This window comes from Kogia breviceps, chromosome 17 (genome assembly GCF_026419965.1).
Source record: "Kogia breviceps isolate mKogBre1 chromosome 17, mKogBre1 haplotype 1, whole genome shotgun sequence".
NCBI classification, from domain to species: domain Eukaryota; kingdom Metazoa; phylum Chordata; class Mammalia; order Artiodactyla; family Physeteridae; genus Kogia; species Kogia breviceps.
Window position 1 is genome coordinate 17,894,506 of NC_081326.1, and position 23,689 is coordinate 17,918,194.

The 23,689-nt window shown below is 36.0% G+C and overlaps 1 protein-coding gene across 1 annotated transcript in view; it reads left to right on the forward strand.

Annotated features, from left to right (window-relative positions):
• PI15 (peptidase inhibitor 15) overlaps positions 1-22,190 on the forward strand; it is a 31,426-nt gene extending 9,236 nt beyond the window's left edge. The window contains exons 3-6 of the mRNA XM_059042841.2: positions 11,630-11,748; positions 12,758-12,890; positions 13,012-13,127; positions 16,320-22,190. Of these exons, the coding sequence (XP_058898824.1) occupies positions 11,630-11,748; positions 12,758-12,890; positions 13,012-13,127; positions 16,320-16,455 (504 nt within the window). The 3' untranslated portion in view covers positions 16,456-22,190. The remainder of the gene's footprint in view (positions 1-11,629; positions 11,749-12,757; positions 12,891-13,011; positions 13,128-16,319) is intronic.
• Positions 22,191-23,689: the final 1,499 nt, after the last annotated feature.

The following is a 23,689-nucleotide window of genomic DNA, read 5'->3' on the forward strand; positions in this document are numbered from 1 at the left end:
GGAAAGGCATTCGAATTCTTCTAAGTGGGCAACAGCAAGGTACGGGGTTTGCATGTGTCTCACAAGATAGTTTAAAAACCAAGAAATCAGTTTTTAGCTGGTTGTAACACTGAGCTGGTGAAAAAAAATAACCACACATGAAAATGTCTTCCTGGCATATAACTACAGTATTAAATGATAGCTGGTTGGTATTAATTTCCTGGGAAAGGAGAACTGTTGCTAGAATCCATCAACAAATGGTCTTAAAATTTAAAGATAAAACATATGTTAAAGAGTGATTTAAGGAGGGGAATTAATAGGTTTTAAAACTTCTGAAATGTTCTCTAGTTTTTGTCTTCCACTGTCTGATGTTGTGTTGCCCGGAAGCAAGGTCCTTGTTATCTCTACAGAGTTCTGTTTCTGATTAGTTTGTTGCTTGAGGGTTTATCTGTTTTCACTTTATCTGATTGCCTGCTAAGTTGAGATTAAAGCCTGATGTGTCTCAAACTTCAGGCTGCCAGATAAGGTGATCAAAAGTGCACCTCTCATTACCTCTCACTTTAGGCATCTTTCTAGTTCACAGACACCACCACTCTTCTGGTGCCTGATCTTCCAATACTAATAGCGTTTACCATTCTGTACACCCTGCCGTGCTAGAGCTGTGCTAAATTCTCTTCAATCACTATCTTGCCTAACCTTCACAACAGTCTCGTGAGATGGGGACAATTTTCCTCATTTAGAGACAGGAAATTTGAAGTTTGGAGAGCGTAAGTAGCTTCCCCCAGGTCCCGGAGCAAGTAAATCAAAATGATGAGAAAGCAGTTCTGTATGACAACAAAGCCCATGCTTTGAAAGACTGTACAATACACACTCCCCTCCATGAGTCCATCTCCTGCTGTTGAACCCGCTCCACATGCATTTTTATCTGAGGACATTGCTGAATATTAGAAAGTGTTTCTTCATATGGAATCAAATCTTGCTTCCTGTACTCTTTCTAACCTTGGCAACCACATAGGAAAACTCTGTAGTAGGATAGTGTTTCAAGTCTTTGAAGCCTGTGAGCATCTATGCCTTAAACCTATGTCCCCCAGTCACCCAGCTCTTTCTAAGCCTCCAGCCCTTTTGTGTGAAATACCTGTACACACCACCTCTTGCAACCACAGTATGGCCAGCGTAAGGAAGATGGCACGAAGATATTTGCTTTCTGAAAATCTTGGAAAAGGTAAGAAGTTGTGCCACTAAGGGAATGGAAAATCAAGTCCCTCCCAGCCCCCCGTGCTACCTCTTATATTACACATACACACAAGAATGGTGCCAGTTCAATCATCTTCGGATCTGCAAGCAGTATGGCTCTGAGCAAGGAATGCCTTTCACCAGGCTCTTGTCCTTGTTTGGGTTCCAACTTGTGTGTGCTGTTCTGACGGTGAGGTGCCTGGAATTGACGTGACCCAGCCAGCACAGAGTAGCCATGACAAATGATTCTCCATTTGTTCTACTTCTGTGGACGCATCTTACATTGGGTTGGCAGATTAGGTAGCGTGTGCTCCTGTTGAGTAGTATCAAATTCTCATGAACTAAGTGGCTTGTAGATCAAATGTGTGTTTTAAATACAGATGCAATGTTATTATGGGAAAGGATTGCCTTACTTTTCAATATTTTTCTTTTTCCCCCCAGATTTTGGATTCTCAGAAAGTTATGTACATGTTACCTCTTATACCTCAGTTAATGAAACCATTTAGAATTCCCTTGATTTCTGAAGAAGGACCATGAATCTCATCTGTCCTCTCTATTCATATCCCTGTCACCACAGACTACATGTTCCCTTCTCCTGGAATTGTCACTCTCAGAATGAATGATGTTGTCTTATTTGCACAACAACATACAGGACAGTTGCTTTACCTCTCTCATCTGTAATTCTGTCTTCCACAAATGCACAGAGCAGACATCCTCACGGCGCTTAGCAGCCAGTGTTGGTGACAGCCCAGACATTTTCCTGATGAAATGCCATTTTTAATTTTTATCAAATCTTGGATCAACAGTATACCAGAGCTGAGAGGAAGGATACGGATGTAAGTGCTTATAAATGAAAACTAGCTTCCAGAAATGCCCCCTTCTTCCTAGACCTCTTCTGTGGTGTGAGTATGGGGGTGAGTGGGTGAGTAGGGGTGGGAGAGGAGAGGGGAGGCCCCAAGTCCTTGGCAGTCAGAATGACACTCCACCAAATAAGCTTTAGACAATTATTTCTTACCAGAAGAGCACAGAACCACTTTGTAAGCCCACATTCAAGGTCTCCAACTCTGAAATTTTGCTTCACTAGGTCCAGTTCCCTTGGAGATCCTGGAATGATTTTCCAGGTTACAACTCTATAATGTGCTTTAAGAATATTTTATATCATGTTTCAGGACACAAAACTGAGTTGAGGAAGATATTTTTTGGCTCAAATATCCATTTATTTATCAAGAGACTATATACTGAAAGAATTAATATGTTAAACCAAAAGAAGAATTATTCCAGTGATAATTTCTATATTATCACAAAATTTCACTTGCATATTCACTCAGCACTCATTTTCAGAAGACATCCTGTGGTTACCGTGGGTGAGCTACAGATGTCTGCAGTGTGGAACAGCACTTAATTGGGAATTTACATGATTGACTAAGGACACTTCTAAAGAAGCAAACTTTTAAGTAGCACATTGTTTTGGAAGTGGTTTTATAAAACATGTTACATACATTATATATGGATAATGGATAATGTATTACATACTAATTAATTTATATACATTTGCCATAATTTATTTACAATTATTCACTATTTATTTGGTAGTGCGTTAATTGCCTGTCTCTTTCCTAAACTGTAAAGCAGAGTCCATGTCACTCTTGCTGACTGTTCAATTCCCAGTACGCAATACTGCTCAGCCCTCCCAATAAGTAGTCAATTACTAGCTGCCTAGATTAACGAATTATCTAGGATTCTATTGGTTGATCTGGAAATTTGCATTTCTTGCATTTTTCCATTGTTGATAACAAAACAGCAGTCCCCATCTGGTTAAGTTTGGTGTAGGGAGATTTGGGGCCAAGACAGTTCCAGGGTCACTCTTTCTTGCCACCATCCTTGTGTATTAAGATCACACATCTGCATAAGTGTAATGGTGACAATGATACCTCCCATCAGAGTTCATAAACTGTAGGTCCATTAACCATTTCAATTAGTAGTCATGTTTAATTTGCTCTGCACGTGTTGAACTGTTGAGAATTTTACATTTAAAAGGCTATTTGGCAACATGTAGAAGTGGATACATTTCACATATACATCAGGATTTCTAGATTACCCTGAAAAGGTTTAAGGTTTAGAGACATTGTACCCACTTCCTACTTGTCAGCAATTGGTTAAAAGGGAAGAGCCTCTTTGGGTGGGGAAAAATTCACTCATTTCCAAGTCTCTCCGTGTCTCTCTCTCTCTCTCTTTCATATGACTGTCCAGATGTCAAGCAGCAGTTGCATTTTGTCATCTTACACCCAATACTCATTTTCATTACTAGACCAACCCCCAACCCAATCAGTTGAGTTTGATTGTATTTAAATAGCACTTTGGTATTTTCAAAGCACTTGACTGAGGTATAGATTGAGCCATGCATAGATTAAAGCACTGAAAATTTTTTTCCTTTACTTCCTAATCACCAATCCTGTTTAAATAATCTTACCTCAAAATCTGAATATTTTTCTTTTATCCATGCCTTCCTTAATTTATATATTAAGGCTTTATATGTATGAAACACTCCCTTAGCTAGGAGTCTTTTTCAATAATCCAGATAACAAATGATGGTGGCTTCACTCAAGGTGGTGGTAATAATGGGGATGGTCAGTGGGTATATTCTAGATAGACAGCATTTTGATGGCAGGATCGACAAGATTTGCTGATAGAGCATATAAAGATTATTAAGCAAAGAAAGAGTAAAGATGGCTATGGACTCTTTGGCCTGAGCAACTACAAAAGCAATTGGTAAACTTTTTCTGTAAAGGACCAGACGGTAAATATGTTTAGCTTTGCAGACTTTGTGGTCCGTGTTGCCACTGTAACACAGAAACAGCTATAGATAACATGTAAGTAGGCAATAGGATAGATTTGGTGACCCCTGAACCAGCAGAAAAAGGGTAATGCCATCCACTGATGGGAGGAAGACTGTAGGAGTAGCTGGTTAGAGGGCAGGGAGTGTCGGTAGGGTTGTGAATACTGGAACTCAACTTTGGACTTGTTAAGTAGAGGTTTAAAGTGGATAGGTGGATAAATCAGTCTGGAATTCAGTGGAGAGGTCTATAGATATAATTTGGAAGAATACCACCAGTTTATAAATAGTATTTCAATGTGTGAGATTGGATGTGATTACCTAGGCAGTGAATTGATGAAACAGAAGAGAGAGAGAGGGAGTGAGAGAGAGAGACAGACAGACAGAGAGACAGACAGAGACATGGCTTGAGCCCTGGGAACCCTCCAGCATGCACAGGTTAGGGAGATGAGGAAGAATCAGGAAACATATGGAGGAAAACAAGGCAGCAGCCAGAGAAAAACAAGGCAAGGGTGGGGTCATGAAACCAGGGTATGGAAGTGGGTCCAGGAGGAGCAAGTGGTCAGACATTCTAAAAGCTGCCGATAGAACAAATAACATGGTGACCAGGAAATGACCATTTATGATATTGATGTGAGCAATTTGGGTAGAGTGGAGGTAGCGGTGGGGAACCTGCCTGGAGTGGACTCAAGAGTAGAAGAAAAACTGAAAATTCTCTGTTAAGACAACACTCAAGAAATTCCATTGTAAAAGGAAGAAGAGGAATGGTGCATTGGAAGACGAAGATGAAAAGGGGTCAAGAGAAGTCCTTTTGTGTTTGTTTTTAAGAATTTTATGCTGCTTGCAATGATCTAGTTCAGAATTCCTCTAAAAAAGTATACTTTTACATCTTCTTTTTATAGAAATTTACCTTTCCCACCTACATGAAAGGTAGCACTCATCTTACCTGAGGAAAGTCTTCATTATTTTCGTTTAAACATTTAAAAAATGCTTAGGACCCCACATTGATACTTTGTGATATAATGTGGTCCCATATTTATGGTCATTTTTGAGGCTTGCAGGAAGTTTTTAAAAATCAAGCTCCTTAACTAGTTCTCTTTTAAAGTATAATCGGTTTAATATCATGTAATTAATCTAATTAGTGCCTCCAATTTCCCATGGGAAATCCTTTTCTCTTCCTGTGCCGCACCCCACCCCCTCCAGTCTTACCAAGGCCCATTCTTCCCTCCTGTCTGGTTTAACACTGGGTCATATATTCAGCTCTCAGTTTCCTTTATTGGCACTTCACAAGCATTTCCACGGAAAGGGAATAAACCCCAATTTCAAAACAAAACCACAGCCATGCCCCTGAAGTGTTTTTTAAAAGCTTCTGGCAGCCCTCAGGGAAAATAATTTTGTCATCACTTAATATCTTTTTAATGGCTCTTTCTCACTTCTATAAGTCAGCACTGCTTTCCCCAATCTAACCCAGAAAAAGAACAAAGAGCCCCAGCTGAGTTATTTTCAAAAGCCAAAAACTTGTCTATCTAAACTGCCTTTACTTTTTATCTAAATATGTGAGAAATGACCACATGTCAGTCCAAGAAAATAAGTGTCTATACGACATGGCTTACTGTTTCCAATGTCATTGCTATCATAGTATCCATGACAATAACCAATTTAGAAATGTGTCTTCAAAAAGTGTGATAGTTTTATTTTTTAGAATTTTATGTCTTTGAAGATGGTTTCCATGTGCAGAACAGATGTTTTAAGAGGTCATTTTCAAATTTAATATTTCTTGTTCTCCTCTAATTTAGCTTCATTTACATGTATTTTTGTTCTATTCAGAAATCTAGCAAGTTTTGACGATCACATTTGTTTAATGTTTGTTACTACTTACAAATCTAATTAATTTAAATTTTAAGCTGCATTTATAGATTTAACATATTTGACCTTTAGTACTTCAATTGACTTATTGAAAATAATTTCCATATATTTAAATGTCTTAAAAGCCTCAGCAATACCGTGACTCTTAAGTTCTAAATTTTGCAAAATTGTTTACAAATTGTAACAAGATTTTCTTAAAATTTTTTTTTTTTTTTTTTTTTTTTTTTTTTTTTGCGGTATGCGGGCCTCTCACTGTTGTGGCCTCTCCCGTTGCGGAGCACAGGCTCCGGACGCGCAGGCCTGGCGGCCATGGCTCACGGGCTTAGTTGCTCCGCGGCATGTGGGATCTTCCCGGACCAGGGCACGAACCCGTGTCTCCTGCATCGGCAGGCGGATTCTCAACCACTGCGCCACCAGGGAAGCCCTTTCTTAAAATTTTTAACTTAAAACCACAAATATAAATAATTATTGATATATTTTATGTAAATTACAAGGCTAACCTATTGCTTTAATAACCTGCTGGGCTTCCCTGGTGGTGCAGTGGTTGAGAGTCCGCCTGCCGATGCGGGGCACACGGGTTCGTGCCCCGGTCCGGGAAGATCCCACATGCGGCGGAGCGGCTGGGCCCGTGAGCCATGGCCGCTGAGCCTGCGCGTCCGGAGCCTGTGCTCCGCAACGGGAGAGGCCACAACAGTGAGAGGCCCGCGTACCGCAAAAAAAAATAATAATAATAATAACCTGTTGCCATATTCTCTGAACCACTATAAATATTAATAATATCAAATATGCACAGGTTCGTTACCTAGAAATATCTATCCTCTTTAACACCTTATATTTAATTCTTTCAAACACTTCTACATTTAATTCTTATGTTTGGAATTAAAAGATGTTACCCACTTGAAAAAAAACAGTATGTCATATCAAACAGCGTTGGGGATATATTCTCAAGTAATTTTCAGGGTTGCCTTTCAGTTGGTCTACATTTCTTATTGTCCAGAGATAGTGACTGGGGTTTAAGAAGGGAGTTTCGGATGTCCTGGTGCCCACTGTGTTGTGGGTAACAAAACTTAAGGAAATGGCTGATAAAACAACCTCATCTTTGGGCTGGATCATATCACTCTCTAATTCTTTAATTTACGGAAGTAAGTGATTTTCTCCCATGCTGAGACATTCTTTGACTCAATTTTGTATTTCTTTGGCTTAACCTCTGAAGACCTCTGGACTTGAGGACGATCTGCATTCTTTTCATATCCCTCCTATCTCTTGGAGCCACACTCTTCTAGCTATTGAAATGCCATCAGTTTGAATTCTGGATGTTTCTCATGGCTTCATCAGACTATGTGGTTTCCACAGACAAGGTGCTAAATTTATTGATAAGCAGAGGAGTTCATGGTAAACATTTTAGTCCAGAGCTAAATCAATCAGTTTACAAGCTGACCAACTAAATGGCTCGTAACAGCAAAGAATGGAAGAAACCCATGTGGAGCAATAGGGCACATATATAGGCTTATGCATGCTCTGACACCTTTTTCAGCCATCTTTACTTTGTGAGTTAGTTAATCATAATATCTAACGTCTACTAGCTCCTGTAAATGTTTTTTTGTCTCCATGCATAATTATCTTAATTTTTGCCTGATTTTTAGAAGGCATGATAAGATTTTAAGTGTTCACAACTCAGTTATCTGTGAACGTATTTTATCCATTTAGAGGGACAAGAACTAGAAATACAGAATTTGAGGCTAGCTGCATAAAAGCTGAATAAATATAAGGTGTTTAGTTTTTCTAACAAATGATAATATGTTGCATATTTGCCAGTCATTCCATAGAATCTAAAGTAAGTACACACCTGTGACCTCTTTTCTTTTGCTGTATTTGTAGGGTATGATACTAAAATTATTTCAAATAAATATCACAGATGTTCAGCAAAATTCAGCAGATAGATTATCCATTAAGCATCCAGAAATGTATATATTAGTCAAATGCTTAGGTGATTACAACTTCATTCCCTAAATTTGTATAAGTTGTTAGAATTCTTTCACATGGTTAAACTGGCAACATTCATCGCAATTCAGAGCTTCTGGATAAGAAAGAAGCTATCCTTATTGGCTGTTTTCAACCCTGAAAGACCTGTCATCGTATTAATAGATTTAAATTCCACTGTGGATTAAGGGGATACATCACTCACCCATATTCTCCTGGGGGTTGTAACCAACGGAGAAAGACAGAGACAGCAAATACAGTAGATATGCAATTCCTAAATTTCAGAGCAGGATCTCCCCCTCTTTACGGGATGGGTGTGAGTCCTGCCTGGGGACAAACAGGCAAGAAAGAGCACAGGACTTTCTGACTTCCTCTGCAGTGGGCATCAGAGAGACAGTTGGTATGTCTCCTATGGGAAGGCAAAATGATCCCACTCTCTGTCTGGGACCTGGCCAGTGCTGCCAGGGTCTCCAGCATCTCTCCTCCCTCACAACTATCATGGAAACACCTAAAAATGTAGACATTGGTAATGCTAAATACGTGGTCTTCCTATCAAAATCCTTTACAATAATTTAAAAATGGTGCTCCTGTAAGATATTTTTCAGGCATGAACTCTTCGATTTATCTCTTTGACATGCACAATACGTTTTAAGTATATGAGTAAGCATATAGAATTATATATGTTAAATTACTTTAAATTTGTTAACTGCCTTAAATATTTTAAATTATTTTGTGAAGAATCTAGGTTTCCTCTCTCTGCGGTATGGAAAAGGCTAGAACTGAACAAGTCATAGGTCAATATAACAGATCTTTCTGATTCTGATGCTGGAGTTACTCAGGTATACTAAATCATGAAATGCTGAAGAGGAAAGGGACCCTAGAGATGAGTTAACTGGGAGACAGAATAGTTGACATGTCCTCAGTCGCAGATGACCTTAGCAGTAGGCTTAGGGTTAGAATACAAGATATATATTTTTTTCAGTATTATTTGTGCCATGCAGTGCTGGTATTTCAGAACAAGACTATAAGAAAGACTGTTTTTAGAAATATTATATAAAAACACAGAAAAGCCATGTTTTTAGCAGTTAGTGTTCTGAGTGCACACCACTTCAATATGTTAATAATATTTAGATGTATTTTTTTCCCAAAGTGACTACAATTAGCTCAGAGACATAATTTGTTGATGCTATTCCATCTAAAATTCATCTGTGATCTAATGGTAATATTATGCATTTTGGTGAACTGAAATCCATATTTTGTAAATCCATATTTCATTAAAAATATCAGAAGAATAAATACTAAATGAATCCATTATTAGCCAGACGAAATGCTCTTAAAAGTTAATTTCAGTTCTAGAATACTATGATTTTCATTGCAAATTTATTTTGTGTCACTGATATTTCTGCACAGAATTTTTACAAACAAAAGAAGTTTGAAGTAATAATTCATAAAACATATCAAATGATTATTTTACAGAGCTAAGTGTGAAAGAATAATACAAAATATTTTTTATAACTGTAAAAAAGCATGATATCAATTCAAAGGAGAAAACAGGTATATAAAGAGACACTAACTTTTAAAATATTATAGAATGAGTATTTTCCATTTATATACTGTATTTAACACTGATTACTTACTTATTAAAAGGGTATTGTGTAATGTTTTGCCACATTTAATTAATCCACAAAATGGGCAGATTATATTCTGGATAATTAAGGAAAGTGTATTTTACTATAGCTTTTTTTTTTTTTTTTTTTTCTTGCGGTACGCGGGCCTCTCACAGCTGTGGCCTCTCCCGTTGTGGAGCACAGGCTCCGGACGTGCAGGCTCAGCGGCCGTGGCTCACGGGCCCAGCTGCTCCACGGCATGTGGGATCCTCCCGGACTGGGGCACGAACCCGTGTCCCCTGCATCGGCAGGCGGACTCCCAACCACTGTGCCACCAGGGAAGCCCTTACTATAGCTTTTTGAATGATCTTTCTTTTTACACATACAGTGGAGATATGGCCACTGTCACCATAGAATTACTCCAGATCCTTTCTTGATAATTCTGATTTCATGTAATTTTGTGAGTGAATTTATTTTAATGTAATTCTAGATAGATGTATGTAAGATGACTTTGTTTTTCTAATTTAAGACAACTTCTAAGTGACTAACAAATCTTTTTTCAGGGTGGGTGCCATGGCCTTCTAGGGCAGAAGTGTCTCTGAAGGGTTCATCAATTTTGTTTTCCTATTTTATTTCAAAGTCACTAAATTAATTTCCTTTCACTTAAATACATTGTTACAATTAAACAAATCTATGTTTCCAGCTCATAACAATTAAATGTTCTATTATTATTATTACTATCAAATATTCAAATGATATAAAATATCATTTATATCATATTATAATTTAATATAGTTTGACACTTAAAAGTTGGAATAAATGCAAATCAAAACCACAGTGAGACATCAACTCACACCTGTTAGAATGACTATTGTCAAAAAGTCAAGAAATAACAAGTGTTGGTGAGGATGTGGAGAAAAGGGAACCTTGGGCACTGTTGGTGGGAATGTAAATTGGTGCAGCCACTATGGAAAACAGTATAGAGTGTCCTCAGAAAATTAAAATAGGGTTACCATATGATATAGCAATTCCATTTCTGGGTATTAGTCTGGAAACTAAAATACTAACTCAAAAAGATACCTTCACCCCAATGTTCATAGCAGCACTATTTACAATAGCCAAGATATGGAAGCAGCCTAATTGTCCATCAACAAATAAGTAGATAAATGGAATATTATTCAGCCATAATAAACAAGGAAATCTTGCCATTTGTGACAACATGGATGGAACTTAAGGGCATTATGGTAAGTGAAATAAGTCAAAAAGAGACAAATAACTATGATCTCATATATATGTGGAATCTAAAACCAACAACAACAAAAACAATACTGAACTCATAGATCTAGAGAGCAGATAGGTGGCTGCCAGAGGTTGGGGGGGTGGAGTGTGTGAAATATGTGAAGGTGGTTAAAAGGTACAAACTTTCAGTTATAAAATAAATCCTGAGGATGTAATATACAGCATGGTGACTATAGTTAATAATACTCTATTGTATATTTGAATGCTGCTAAGGGAATAGATCTTAAAAGTTCTCTTCACAAGAAAAGAAATTTGTAACTGTGTGTGGTGATGGATGTTAACTAGACTTATTGTGGTGATCATTTCACAATATATATGTACATAAAAATCATTAAGTTGTACACCTGAAACTAATAATGTTATATATCAATTATATCTCAATAAAAAAGTTGGACTATGAGACATTGTTAATTTTGGTACATTGATTTGAATAAATTTGATCTCATTAATTTTTAAGATATATCAATAGCATGGCTCCTTTTTGCTGTGAATAAACTCCAGGGAAATCAATTGACTTTGGTGGATTCAAACTTCAGTGGTCAGTATGAGGTATCTCCAAGTTACATCTGGATACGATATTTTTGTTAACCTATGCTTTACCAAAATTTATGTCTGGACTTTGGGTCTAGATGGCCCTGTAAAAACAATAAAGATTTTTGAGGAATAACAATATTGCACTGTAGAACTTTGAATAACAATGGTCTAAATTTGCCTTCTTCTAGTCAGGAAGCAGAATTGAAAGAACTTTAGGAAATAGTAGTGCCATTTCTTTTCTCTTTTTGTTTGTTACTAGCAAACCCAGTAAAGCTGAAGGTTTTTTTCACTTTCACAGGTCTGGGATGAAAATCTTGCAAAATCTGCAGAGGCTTGGGCAGCTACTTGCATTTGGGACCATGGACCTTCTTACTTATTGAGATTTTTGGGTCAAAATCTATCTGTACGAACTGGAAGGTAGGAAGTAGTTTCACTGATACTGTTTATCCACGTAACTTTATTGCTTATGGACTCCACAGGTTAGTGACACCAATTTCAAGTAATATCTGCAAGAGGGCTCTCTATGTGTCAGGCACTGATGCTTGGCCTATGACTGTTTTAGATGGCTTCAAGGATTATTTAATTTTTTAAAAGGGCCTAGAAAAACCAGTTTTCCCTTTCACCCTTGGAACACCCTCCCTTAGCCTGTATTCTACACTTATCTCACAGAATCTTTGAAAGGATCAGGCTGTATCCTGTATCCTATCTCTTCTACCCCAGAAAAAATCCCTTGATGGTGGCAGAAGCCATTATTGTGTATGCAACCTTCCCATGTTTGCATATACCTGTATCTGTGTGTGTTGTACAAATTCAATATATTTACACATATATGTATATATAAATAGGCACGCGTATGTATATGCAAGTATATGCAACAATGGATAAAGCTGTTCCCAGTAAGAGGATAATTTTTCTACCACTGTGGAATGTCATCATCCAATGTTCCGAAGACTCATTCTCTTCCACATGGGGGAGGAAAATCAGGTGTACAATCATTAAATTAAAATGATTCAAGTTTAAGGGGGGAAAAAAAATCCACACTGAGTCTAGTATCACAGCTTCTTTTATATATCGAATTCCTAATTGTCTATAAGATTCTGATGGAAGAAATTTTTGACATTGGTAAAACAAGATAAAGATGATAATTCCTGAAAGATGTGCATTTCTCTTTTTGAAACAACCAGACACATACTTAGAAAAATACAGGATCCCTTGCTCCAGTCCTGGGCATTTTCATGCTTGGCTCTACTTGGAGGAATAGAGGATTCTACTAGGTGATGATGGTAATTGTGAGGGGTGGGTACATATGTTCTTGATTTACCAGGAATAATCTGCAAAAGAACCAATTAACTTATAATTTAACGTGAGTCCACTATATATTGCCACTACTGTACTCTAAGTTCTCATTGTGTTTCTTGATATTTAGATATCGCTCTATTCTCCAGTTGGTCAAGCCATGGTATGATGAAGTGAAAGATTATGCTTTTCCGTATCCCCAAGATTGCAATCCCAGATGTCCTATGAGATGTTTTGGCCCCATGTGCACCCATTATACACAGGTTATTTTAATTGTTTTGTTCATTTTTGATTCATACTTTTAAAAAATGGTCTTACTATTTTGGTGAACATGAATTTTCTTAGCTCCAGCTTCAATAACAGTATATCGATTTACTTTCTCAGATGGTTTGGGCCACTTCCAATCGAATAGGATGTGCAATTCATACTTGTCAAAACATGAATGTTTGGGGAGCTGTATGGCGCCGTGCAGTTTATTTGGTATGCAACTATGCCCCAAAGTAAGTATCCAGTTGGATTCTACTTCCTGGAATCTTGGATGTTAAATATCTTCAGTCTGATAGATATTTTTAACAGGTAAATGATATGAGTAAGACTTAACTAACAAGCACTAATCCTCAAATCTTCCATCTTCTTGTATATCTGAAAAGTTATAAGCTGAAAGGTTTCTTTTCACAAGGATTCTAGATTAAAATTGCAGGCAAGACTATTTGTGATTTGGAGAGTCACTAAATTCTCCTTACCATCTTTCTTTAGGCGTGGTAATTATAAAATAAACATATGCTTCTAGGCTTTTGATAGCTATATAAAAGGCATCAGGAAAGGATCTTCTAGGGAATTTATCAACACCACAGTATTCTCATCAATCAGTACTAGAATGTTGGCTTAGCCTTTTCACTAGGAAAGCAAAACAAGCCCTTCTTCTTTCTTTTAAGAGTAAAATTAAAATCACAGTTTACTTTTTCCATAGATGGTTAAGGAGGCATTCAGAATCAGAAGGGAAAATTTAAATGCCATGACTTCTTTTTAATGAAAGCTTTGCCATGATTTAAATTTCAGTACAAAAATATTCAGTAATTTCTTCTTATGGCATACATTAAAAGGTATTGTGAAAACTGATCAAAGATTATAAAATAGGCTCATATTTATGAACATTCTTTATAAATGAGGATAAATAAGCATTTGTCAACATCTGATAAAATGCCTTTTTGATAACAATGACTCTTCGGATAAAATGTTCCAGTATTTATACATGAGTCTGTTCTCATTTGGAATAAATACTAAAATATACAAAGGATTTATGACACTCCTGGTGTCTTCCAAAGTAAGTCCCAAACAAAGATTTTCTCCAGCTTTGCCAGTATGGGGAGGGAATGAGAAAATGTTTCACAAATAACTGCATTACTCATTTATATGGTACTATGCCAGTGGCAGTGTTTTTGCAAAGTTAGAAAAATAGCAATTTTCCCGATGGTCCCCTCTCCACAGTTACTAGAATAGTAAGATTTGGAAAGTAAAATGTGGCTGCATTATGATAAACATTAAAGCTGCATTTGTTTGATATTTTCAGTTTTGTACTGTATATTTTCCTGTTAAGACTTTAACCCTCTTTCTGACATAAATAGGCCAAGTAGTACTCAAATAGTGAAAGCGGTTTTTTATTACATTCATTTAACTATTCTGTTTTTGGCCAATGGTTGGAATTTTGTAATATTATTGATGAGATGTCTGATTATTTTATAAGTCTAAGAGTTTAAGATATTGTGTTAGTATGCTATATTTACTGTGATGGAGAACCATTCTTTTGAAACCTAGGCAATGAAGAAAGTTTTAAAATCCTGACTGATAGTTGACTATGTTTCTTCCAATCCCAATATGAAGTTATCTCAAGTATAACTGTTTTTCAGGGACAAAATAAAACAGAGAAGGAAAGGGGTTGAGGGGGGAGACAGAGACAGAGACAGAGAGAGAAAGAGAGAGAGAGAGAAATGAGAGAATGAGAATGAATTGAATTAGATGAAATAGAATAAAAATTAGAAGGAAGAATATTACAAGTTTATCAACGGACCTACTACTGAATACAATTATCCTCCATTCGTGTAAAAGTTCGTAATATAATATATAATAAAATTGTATTTCTAAGTTAACATTACCAAAAATATATGCTGTGTAATTTCTGAAAGCTATGTAGAATAAGTTGAAAAATATGAAATTAAAATACCACAGGCTGGGTTCATATATTTTTATCAGATTGGGTAAAGATATAGAGGGAAATAAGATTATGAATATAGAATGGGAGAGATTAGGATAAAGGAGTGAGCTGCACTCTTGAGGAATGGACCTCCTTGAATGTTCATAAGCAAACATGTAACATTACCAAAATTATGCTTGAGGAAGCTTCTCTAGAAGGCAGAGTGTAGAATAAGCTAGATAGAGGTGGGCCGACTTGTAATCTCATCTCATTTTGTAATATGAATAATCAGCATATTTTTCATTTTACAGACAAATTTTCCTTTACAGATATTTTATAGATAAAAACGTGACTTTTCAACTGACTGAATAAGGATATCTTCATGTCTGGTAGATGCACTGTATGAGTCATTTGCTTGGTCTTATTTAGGTCTTAAAGATGAGACCCACTTGTTTCATATTTTAGACTTTACACTGTTGTCTTATCTTCAACCCTGACTTTTTACTATCTACAACCAAATTTTCTCCTGACCATTCAATTTCCTTCACATCACTGGCTGTATTGCTGTCTCTTAGTACTGTAGTTACTAATCACCATGCTACTGAGAATACATTCATTGCCTCCTTCCTCACAGCTAAAAGAGCTTAATAACATAAGGCATTGTGGCTGTTTTTAACTATCCTAAATGGTGAATTTGGCGTATCACTATAATCATGGCCATAATTACAGATGAAGAAAAATATTGATAACACATAATAATTCAGTTAAATAAGTCCAGCATTATAAAAAAAACTGATAGTATTACTAAAAATTATAACTATGAGTTTACATACGGGAAAATGTTTTGGAATCACCTTTAATGGCTGCTTCTGTGAGCCATTATTCTCTTACTGAGTTTTCTGTATCTCATTTTATGAATACTGAGAATCTAAACTATTTTTTCAACTTGACAAAGAAATCCTTTGAACACTTAAAACCTATGTTTTATGCTTGTAACAACTTCTTGCTCATTTCACCATTTCTAAGCATCCCAGAATTACATGCATATATTGTTATATAGATAATGGACCTGTATATATCTATATCTGTATATACTTTACTATCTTTATAATAATATTAGCATGAGCTTTTTAAGAAGTAAGTTTAAGTGGACACAGCCCGTGTGCTCTAGAAGGCTGCTGCAGGAACGAGGCAGCTGTGGTGAGTGTATCAAGCCCGGTGTCGGATGACTAATAATGTCACCATGCATTGTAGTGCCTCACTTCTTAACTGTAAATGAACATAATATTAATTTACTCAGAAAGAAAACATTTGAAAGGTAAGATATACAGAACAAGTTACTGTAGAAATAAGAAATGGTTATCACTTTTAGTGCTTTTCTAAAACGACAGACTTCTAAAAATATCATCAAATGTCAACACGTGATCATATGCTTAAGGACAATCAGATTTTAAAGAATGGGCAAGTAGCACTAATGCTCTCTTCTTCTTTTTTTTTCAAGGGGAAACTGGATTGGAGAAGCACCATATAAAGTAGGGGTACCATGTTCAGCTTGCCCTCCCAGTTACGGGGGGTCTTGTACTGACAATCTTTGTTTTGCAGGAGTAACGTCAAACTACCTATACTGGTTTAAATAAGCTTGTCTTTTCCTCCAGGAGATATAATGGTTTCTGGGAATCATAGGCATATATATATATTGAGTTTTGCACATATTATACATATTTTATCATAATCTTGTTTTCCTTTTATTATTCATTGTATAAATTAGTGTTTGTCTATTATGTTTGTTTAATCCTTGGAGGTAAACAAAGCATCCATTTCTGTTTTCTGACCTCTAAGCCTAAATTAAAATATTGTGTATGTAGTATCGACATAGTTGATGCATCCAATTCCAAAACTTGTTTTCCAGAGGAATTATGTTCTTAAGGAATAGAATATATATTTGGCCTATAATGTATGTGTGTGTATATCGACACACATAGATGATATAACACATAGATAATAATATGATTTTGTAGTTAACTTGAGGGAAATTTTTAAAAATCCTATTCTAAAATGTATGTGAGGTGCTGGGCCATCTTCAGCACCCACTTCTATAGTGCCCCCAAACTGATAATTTGCAAAACAACAACACCCAGTAATATCTGGATATAATAATTTAATTAAGCAACCACAGATTTCATTCTGGAGATATTTTATCTTACTTGGGTTCACCAAAAGATACTCTTGACTTATGTAAGGTTCAAATCATGCCTTTTGCTTAATCTTTTTTATTGAATCTTGTGTTGAGTGGTTACGATGGGCAAGGTACTCTGATAGTTCTGTTCTGATCATGCAAAGATAATATGATATGATTCCTGACTTCGAGAAGCTCACAAAAATATTCAGGAAATAATGCCACCTAATTAGATTGCTGTAAAAGTATTATTTTTTTGACAGATTTATTTTTCATGTACTTTTGAGGAAGTGAGTGCAACAATATTCACATGTAGATGGAACAGGTGACAGGCCACACTGTGTAGTATGTAAGGCTTCTGATTAGCATGAAAATGTAGCTATAGCGACTGAAACTAAAGGCGGGGAAAGATTAACAACTGCCTAGCGATTACTGGGTGAGAGTAAATAGTTGTGATTTTGGAAGGCAGAAAGCAAGACCTAAGTAAACTGAGAAGGTCCAAGAGAAATGAGATTCAGGTATGAAAAGTCACAGGTATGAGAAGTCACAGAAATAGGGTTACTGCACACACACACACACCAACACACATACACACACACAGGTGGAGAGCTTCTGAAGGGCGTATGCGGAAGGTCTAGCGTAACTTGAAGCCTTTCAGCAGGAGGTGAGGGATGTCAGAAAGAAACACTGTAGGTGTCAAGGACACCTCCAGCTCTCCATTGCTTTGCCCATCCTTACTTGGTGAGAATCAATCTGATCACCATGGTCCTTGAGCATCATGTGCAAGTTCCCATGTTCACACCACAGACAGTTATGATTTTGTTAAAGGGGCCTCTTCAGATGATTCTCTAAGGACTAATTACTAAATTTTATTCCCATATCTAAGTAGAAGAATAATTTGCAGTTCTCCGTTAAGATTGGTGGAAATCAAATCAAAGTCACTATGAAAATTTCACTCATGTGACTTTGAAAATGCTTATTTCCAAATCAGGGAATCACTTTCAGAGAGGGGAGTTCAACACATGGGTCAAGACACTTAACACGTTACATTTCTAGCGTGCATGCATTTGCATGCGTGTGGGCGTGTGTGTATAGTTCAGGTTATGCAATGCTTCAACAGAATCACAGAATAAGTGAACACCGTTAGTTCCAGAGTACAAATAACAGAAGAAAACTACTTGTTTAAAATTCCCTACACATTTGCAATTTCTTAGGGTAGATGCACTGAAAGATGACAGGTAGTTAATTAAATCCAATGGGGGAAACACCCATCATCTGAAGTTCAGGTTTACATGATGACAAACAATTGGCCTGATTCCTTTTACAAACTGAATCTGACCAAATGTTTTCATATCATACTACTTTGTTTTTGTGGGAACATATAGAGACTTTATTAAAACTAAATATTTTTGGAGACTAAAATAATAAATAGAAATAATGGTAAGAATCAGGCCCCAAATCAACTTTTAGCTAACATATATATAGGCAGTTGAAGAGAAAGCTCATTTGTGGGATATTCATTTGATCTATCTAGAAAATATTTCCTTCCTTGAGTTTGCTAAATTAGTTCTACAGAAGTAGTAAAAGTACTAATAAACCAAAAAAAGTTACTATCAGTTCCAGTTCTGTTGCTGGTTTACTTGTGTAGCTTGGTTTCTCAAGTCTCAAAAAGTATAATGATATTTTGTCATGTGAAGGTAAAATTACCATATTAACAGAAATGTATGAATATTAAAATTATCATTAATGTTGTGAAACTTCTATTTGAGATAAAATTATTTGAGCTCCTCTTTGGCAGAAATTCTGTCTTATCTTTGTATTTATACCAGCTTCTTATATAGTGGCTGTAATGTAATAAATGTTTACATGAATGGGTTTTTAGAATTAACTAAAAAGTCCAGAACTGCAAGAATTTAGAGGAACCCCACCTTTCCATGTTTCATTAAAACAAAAATGTCTTAAATACAAAGCTTTGAGTGCATCAACAATCCAGATAAATCATCAAACATATCAGATTATGACTATGGTTCACACACTCATAACTTGTACACAACGGTCCTTTCCAAATCACAGCTAGAACTGTAAGTTTATTTATAACTTAACAACTCAGCTGAAAATATAACGGGTATATTTGTTATTCTATCTGTACTTTTTAAAGTTAGTAATATGAAGTGGCCGTGTGAAATGTTTTATTTTCCAGGCTAAAGCAAATGAAAGTTTGTTAGTATCAACACAGAGTGTCATATTTTTTCACAGCATGCAACAATGGTGCTAGGATAGCTATTTCTCACTGTAATTCCCAGAGCACAAAGGGTATGGGTATAAGCTATTTCATAAGAGCAGCTTTAAATAGTCATTACTGAGGTTTTCGTTTTAATAGGTTTCATTCAAAAGAAATAGTAATTGGCATGCATATTCTACAGCATTGGTTTTATCTTTGGTATAGATTTTTCATGTCATCCTTTATTCAGTAGAAAAGTAAAAAAGTTCTGTCTTGATATAGATTTTTTTTTGGCTTCCATGTCACCAAAAGACTGGAAAAATTACAATTTTCGCTGTTAAACTGATGGATTTCTGTACAGAATTGTATTTGAGTTGTGTAGGTACACCCTTAATGTTGCTGGTCATGATGGATAAGCATGCTTTTAAAATGTGGCAGAAACGGTTTTTATTGTTATCATGTTTTTTGTCTGTTCAGTAATCTAAGCAGCATCACTTCTGTGGTCCATTAGGGATTCCCTACCAAATTCAATTGGCAGTGCTGTGGTGTTCATTTGAAACCTTCATGGAAATATTCATTTGAAAGCTCCATGCAGCTTTAGCAAAGAGTTGACCAAACACTAGGGAAAGTTCAACTGATACAATTTACTCAATATTTGAACTGAAACAATGTATCTTTTTCTCATTAATACATGCTTGTGTTAGATCAACTTATAACATCTGCATAAGCAAATCTCAAACACACTTAGGCCAGTTATGTGTTTTGTGTTCATATCCTGCTTAACCTAAGTTAAACAGATAATTTGAATGTGTCCAGGAAGGAAAAGTCATGCTTAACCTGGGGTCTGTGTTCTCCCCCGTGTATAACAGCATGCCCTATGTTCCGCAGTAGCATAGGACACAAATCTTGACATGGATGTAGGGAAGCCTTTTCCTGCAGAAGTGTTGAGGTAGAGTGAAATTCGATTTCTATCAATGTCTAATATTATCTTTGTTTTATATATATTTTTTGTATTGTTGTATGTGTGCGGGAAGACATATTTAAACGCATGCAGAATGATTTTTAAAAATTATGTCATGGTCTGACTTTCACTTATGAGACGTCAATCAAAAACTTAGAAAGTTACACAATTCACTGGTTAATGGTGCTGAAAATGCATAACAACCACCGTATGCTTGCTACAATTTTGAAGTTTCTTCGGAATTAAAGTTTTTATTAAGTGTGAACTATCAGTATCTATTCTGGTGCTAAATATGTGGTGCTAAATGAATTGTTACTGTTAGGAGCTTAGGGACTCTCTTTTTATTCATAGTTAAAAGTGTTATCCATTCAATTCCTGATTTAGAAATATTAATAAAGTCCTATTAAATTAATCTTAACCAAAATCAGCCAGTGCACTCAATTTTTTAATCTAATAGCCCAACATTATTTAGGTGTTACAGAATGTAAATATATTTCTTAGAAGTTTTCAATTTTTTTTAAAGGCATTTTTTAGCATGGCGATTTAAAATTCAAGTAAAGGTTAGATTACACCTACACCAACCATGCTGCAGGCACTGGCGCCCTCTGGTGGTTATAAGAACAAATTCTTGATGGCTACTGGGCCAGCAACAAAACCATTTCTTCTGTTCAATAAAAACTTAAGCTGAACAGTTTTAAATTCTTGGATACTCTCTAAATCCGAGAGCATTAAAAAGTGCTTGACTCTATTGACATAATTTTCTAGGAAGATAATAGAGATAATATATCTTGACATCGATTTTCCTAAATAATAATATTTTTTTAAATGATATTCCAGATCTGAGGTGCTTATTAAAGTGTTCTTTTTTAAAGTAGGTATTAATAAAATACATTTTTAATTTTGTTTACATCATAAATACAATAAAAGTTAAAATTAGCCAACAATTATAGTGCGTCTCACTTTCAGAAGTGATCATTTATTTTTATATATTAAAACAATTAATTCCATATATCAAAGGATTATCTCTCCACTTTTATGTGTTGATCTATAATTTGATAATGTTCTTTAGTCATACTATTGAGCTAATGATAACATTTTATTATTCCATTCAAAGTCTTTCTAGACTTAAAAATGTACAGAAAAACTTAGAATTATATCCCCTGTAACCAATGAAGGCAACATTTTTAGATAAACTTTCACTTGAGTTGTGCAACTGACTAAGTGTGATAATCTGTTTTGACAAAGATATTTCTTAAACTGTGTTAGCATAATCAAATGAAATATGCTTTGAAGCAGTTTTCCAAATTAGTATTTTCAAACTTATTTTAAAGCAATAGAACTCTTGTATGATCTCAATCCTGCACAAAGCTCTAACATATAATATACATATAATGCATCTACTTATTTCCCAAACCCTCTTCTGTGCCTTGGAAGTTTCTTCTGAGAGCCCTAGGATTCCACTGAACCATTAGAAAAACATTGATCTAAATCATCCAGTTCTCCCCATTTTCTCTAAAATAATCAGCTAATTAAAGACACAGAAAATTGAGACTCAATGTTTTGCAATGATTATCTTAAATACCCACTTCACTTTGCACGTGTTAGAAGCCAAACTGATGGAGCTTTAAATACTGACTTTAACTGGTGCTTGGTTATAGATTCCAGCATCTTGTGTTTTGTTATTTGACAAACAGAATTTTGGTACCATAATATTTTGAGAATTAGAGGTAATTCTGATGCACGTATGAAAATAATGTTTAAAAATATCTAAATGTTCCAAATATGTACATAATCCTAAAATATATTGTATCATTTTAGATTTTTTAAAGATTAATTTGATATTTTTTATTCATTACCTAATACTGTGGCAGTAAAAGGTGCCTTTGATATTGTGATATAATGTCATCAATGTGTGCATTTATAAAACTTGTGTAAACATCTACCTTTATAAAGCATAACAAATGTAGCTTTTTGATCTCTGCTGTATTTTTTCTTTCAATAAAACATTATAATTAATTGTTTTGTTTTTACGGTTTTAATTAATAACAATCTAATTGTTTTCTTGCTTTCAGTAGTTTTACAATAGAATTAGAAGGAGATGGCATGAGAGTTTTGATAAGGAATGAACTACTTTTCTAAAGCAGAAATGATTATATCTTTGGGCATCACTGAAATACATGAGATCTACTGTTTTTCTTTTTTTCCATTTCTTTTTTTCCTTCCCTGCCTCTTTCCTTCCTTCTTCCATTTTTCTTTCTATTTAATTCAAAAAATATTTTGAGGTACCAATATACAACACAGTTCCATGGAAAAAGAGTAAAAGAACATTATATCAAGAAGTTCTGGCTGAGGAAAACTGCAGCAGTTGCACGTAAATATTTTCATGCTTCCCCATATTGAGAGCAAAAAGAGAAACCACAGGCATTCCTGGGGAAGAAGCACCATCTCTGGTCACTAGTTGGCCCAAGGCTGTAATTTCCCCTTATTTCACATAAGATAAGAAAGCCTCACTAACTTAAGCCTTTTCAGAATGTCTCCCATCCTCCAGAACTCTGTGGCTCCCTCTCAGCTTCTCTTTCTCTTGCTAGTCTTCCCTTTTCACTTTATTTCCTCCTCTTTTATGCCTCCAGTTTCTCATCCACGTTTGGAAAGTTCTTTCCATCTCTACAGGAGGTGGGGCTTCATTCATTGATGTTTGTGTGTGTGTGTGTGTGTGTGTGTGTGTGTGTGTGTGTGTGTGTGTGTGTGTTGCAGTTTATAGCCCCTAAGACTAGGCCGGATGGATGCAAAAGAAGTCTTGTCCCTGGGTCTTGCACACCTCTGACAGTGAAGAAATGGGGCGCTGGTGGGTGCCTGATCCCATTTAGTCTTCCCCGACAGTGAGAGCTATGGCTGACCATCTCATGAGAAGGAGACACACCCTGATAAGGCAAACATCAGCTTTACCAGAAACAGCTGACTATGCTCTTGGGAGCAAAGCCTATCCCCACTGCCAGTGACTCTGACCCAGTTCTTTCTGAGACAGTAACCTTGGCATTGCAGTACCAAGGGCGCCAACTTCTTCCTGACCTGTGCTTGCACTGTTAAGCCAATACTGCAGGAGTGACTGGCTTTGTCTTAGCAAACTGGAGAGGTGGCACCAACCTTAGTTGAATCTCTCTGGCCCCAAATGTCTCCCTTGATGAAAGAGGAGTGAGGTATTGGCATGTTTCCTTTATTGATAGCCTATTGATTGAAGTTAATGTGGCCACTTATCCACGGGCACTTTTGTTTTACCAAACGTGAGTGTAGACAGGGATTTGTTCTGTGAGTTTTCACATAATAAATTGAGCAATGTCCTTAATTATCTCTTCAGAAATGATTTTTTTTCCATAAAAAGTGAATTCTCAAATAATTAAATGGTACATGAAAATTCTACAAGCCTTCGAATCTGCCATTTTCTCCAAAAATTGTGTATGCATTTACCCTTTGACTCAGCAATTCCTATTCCACAAATCCATTCCAGAGATACAC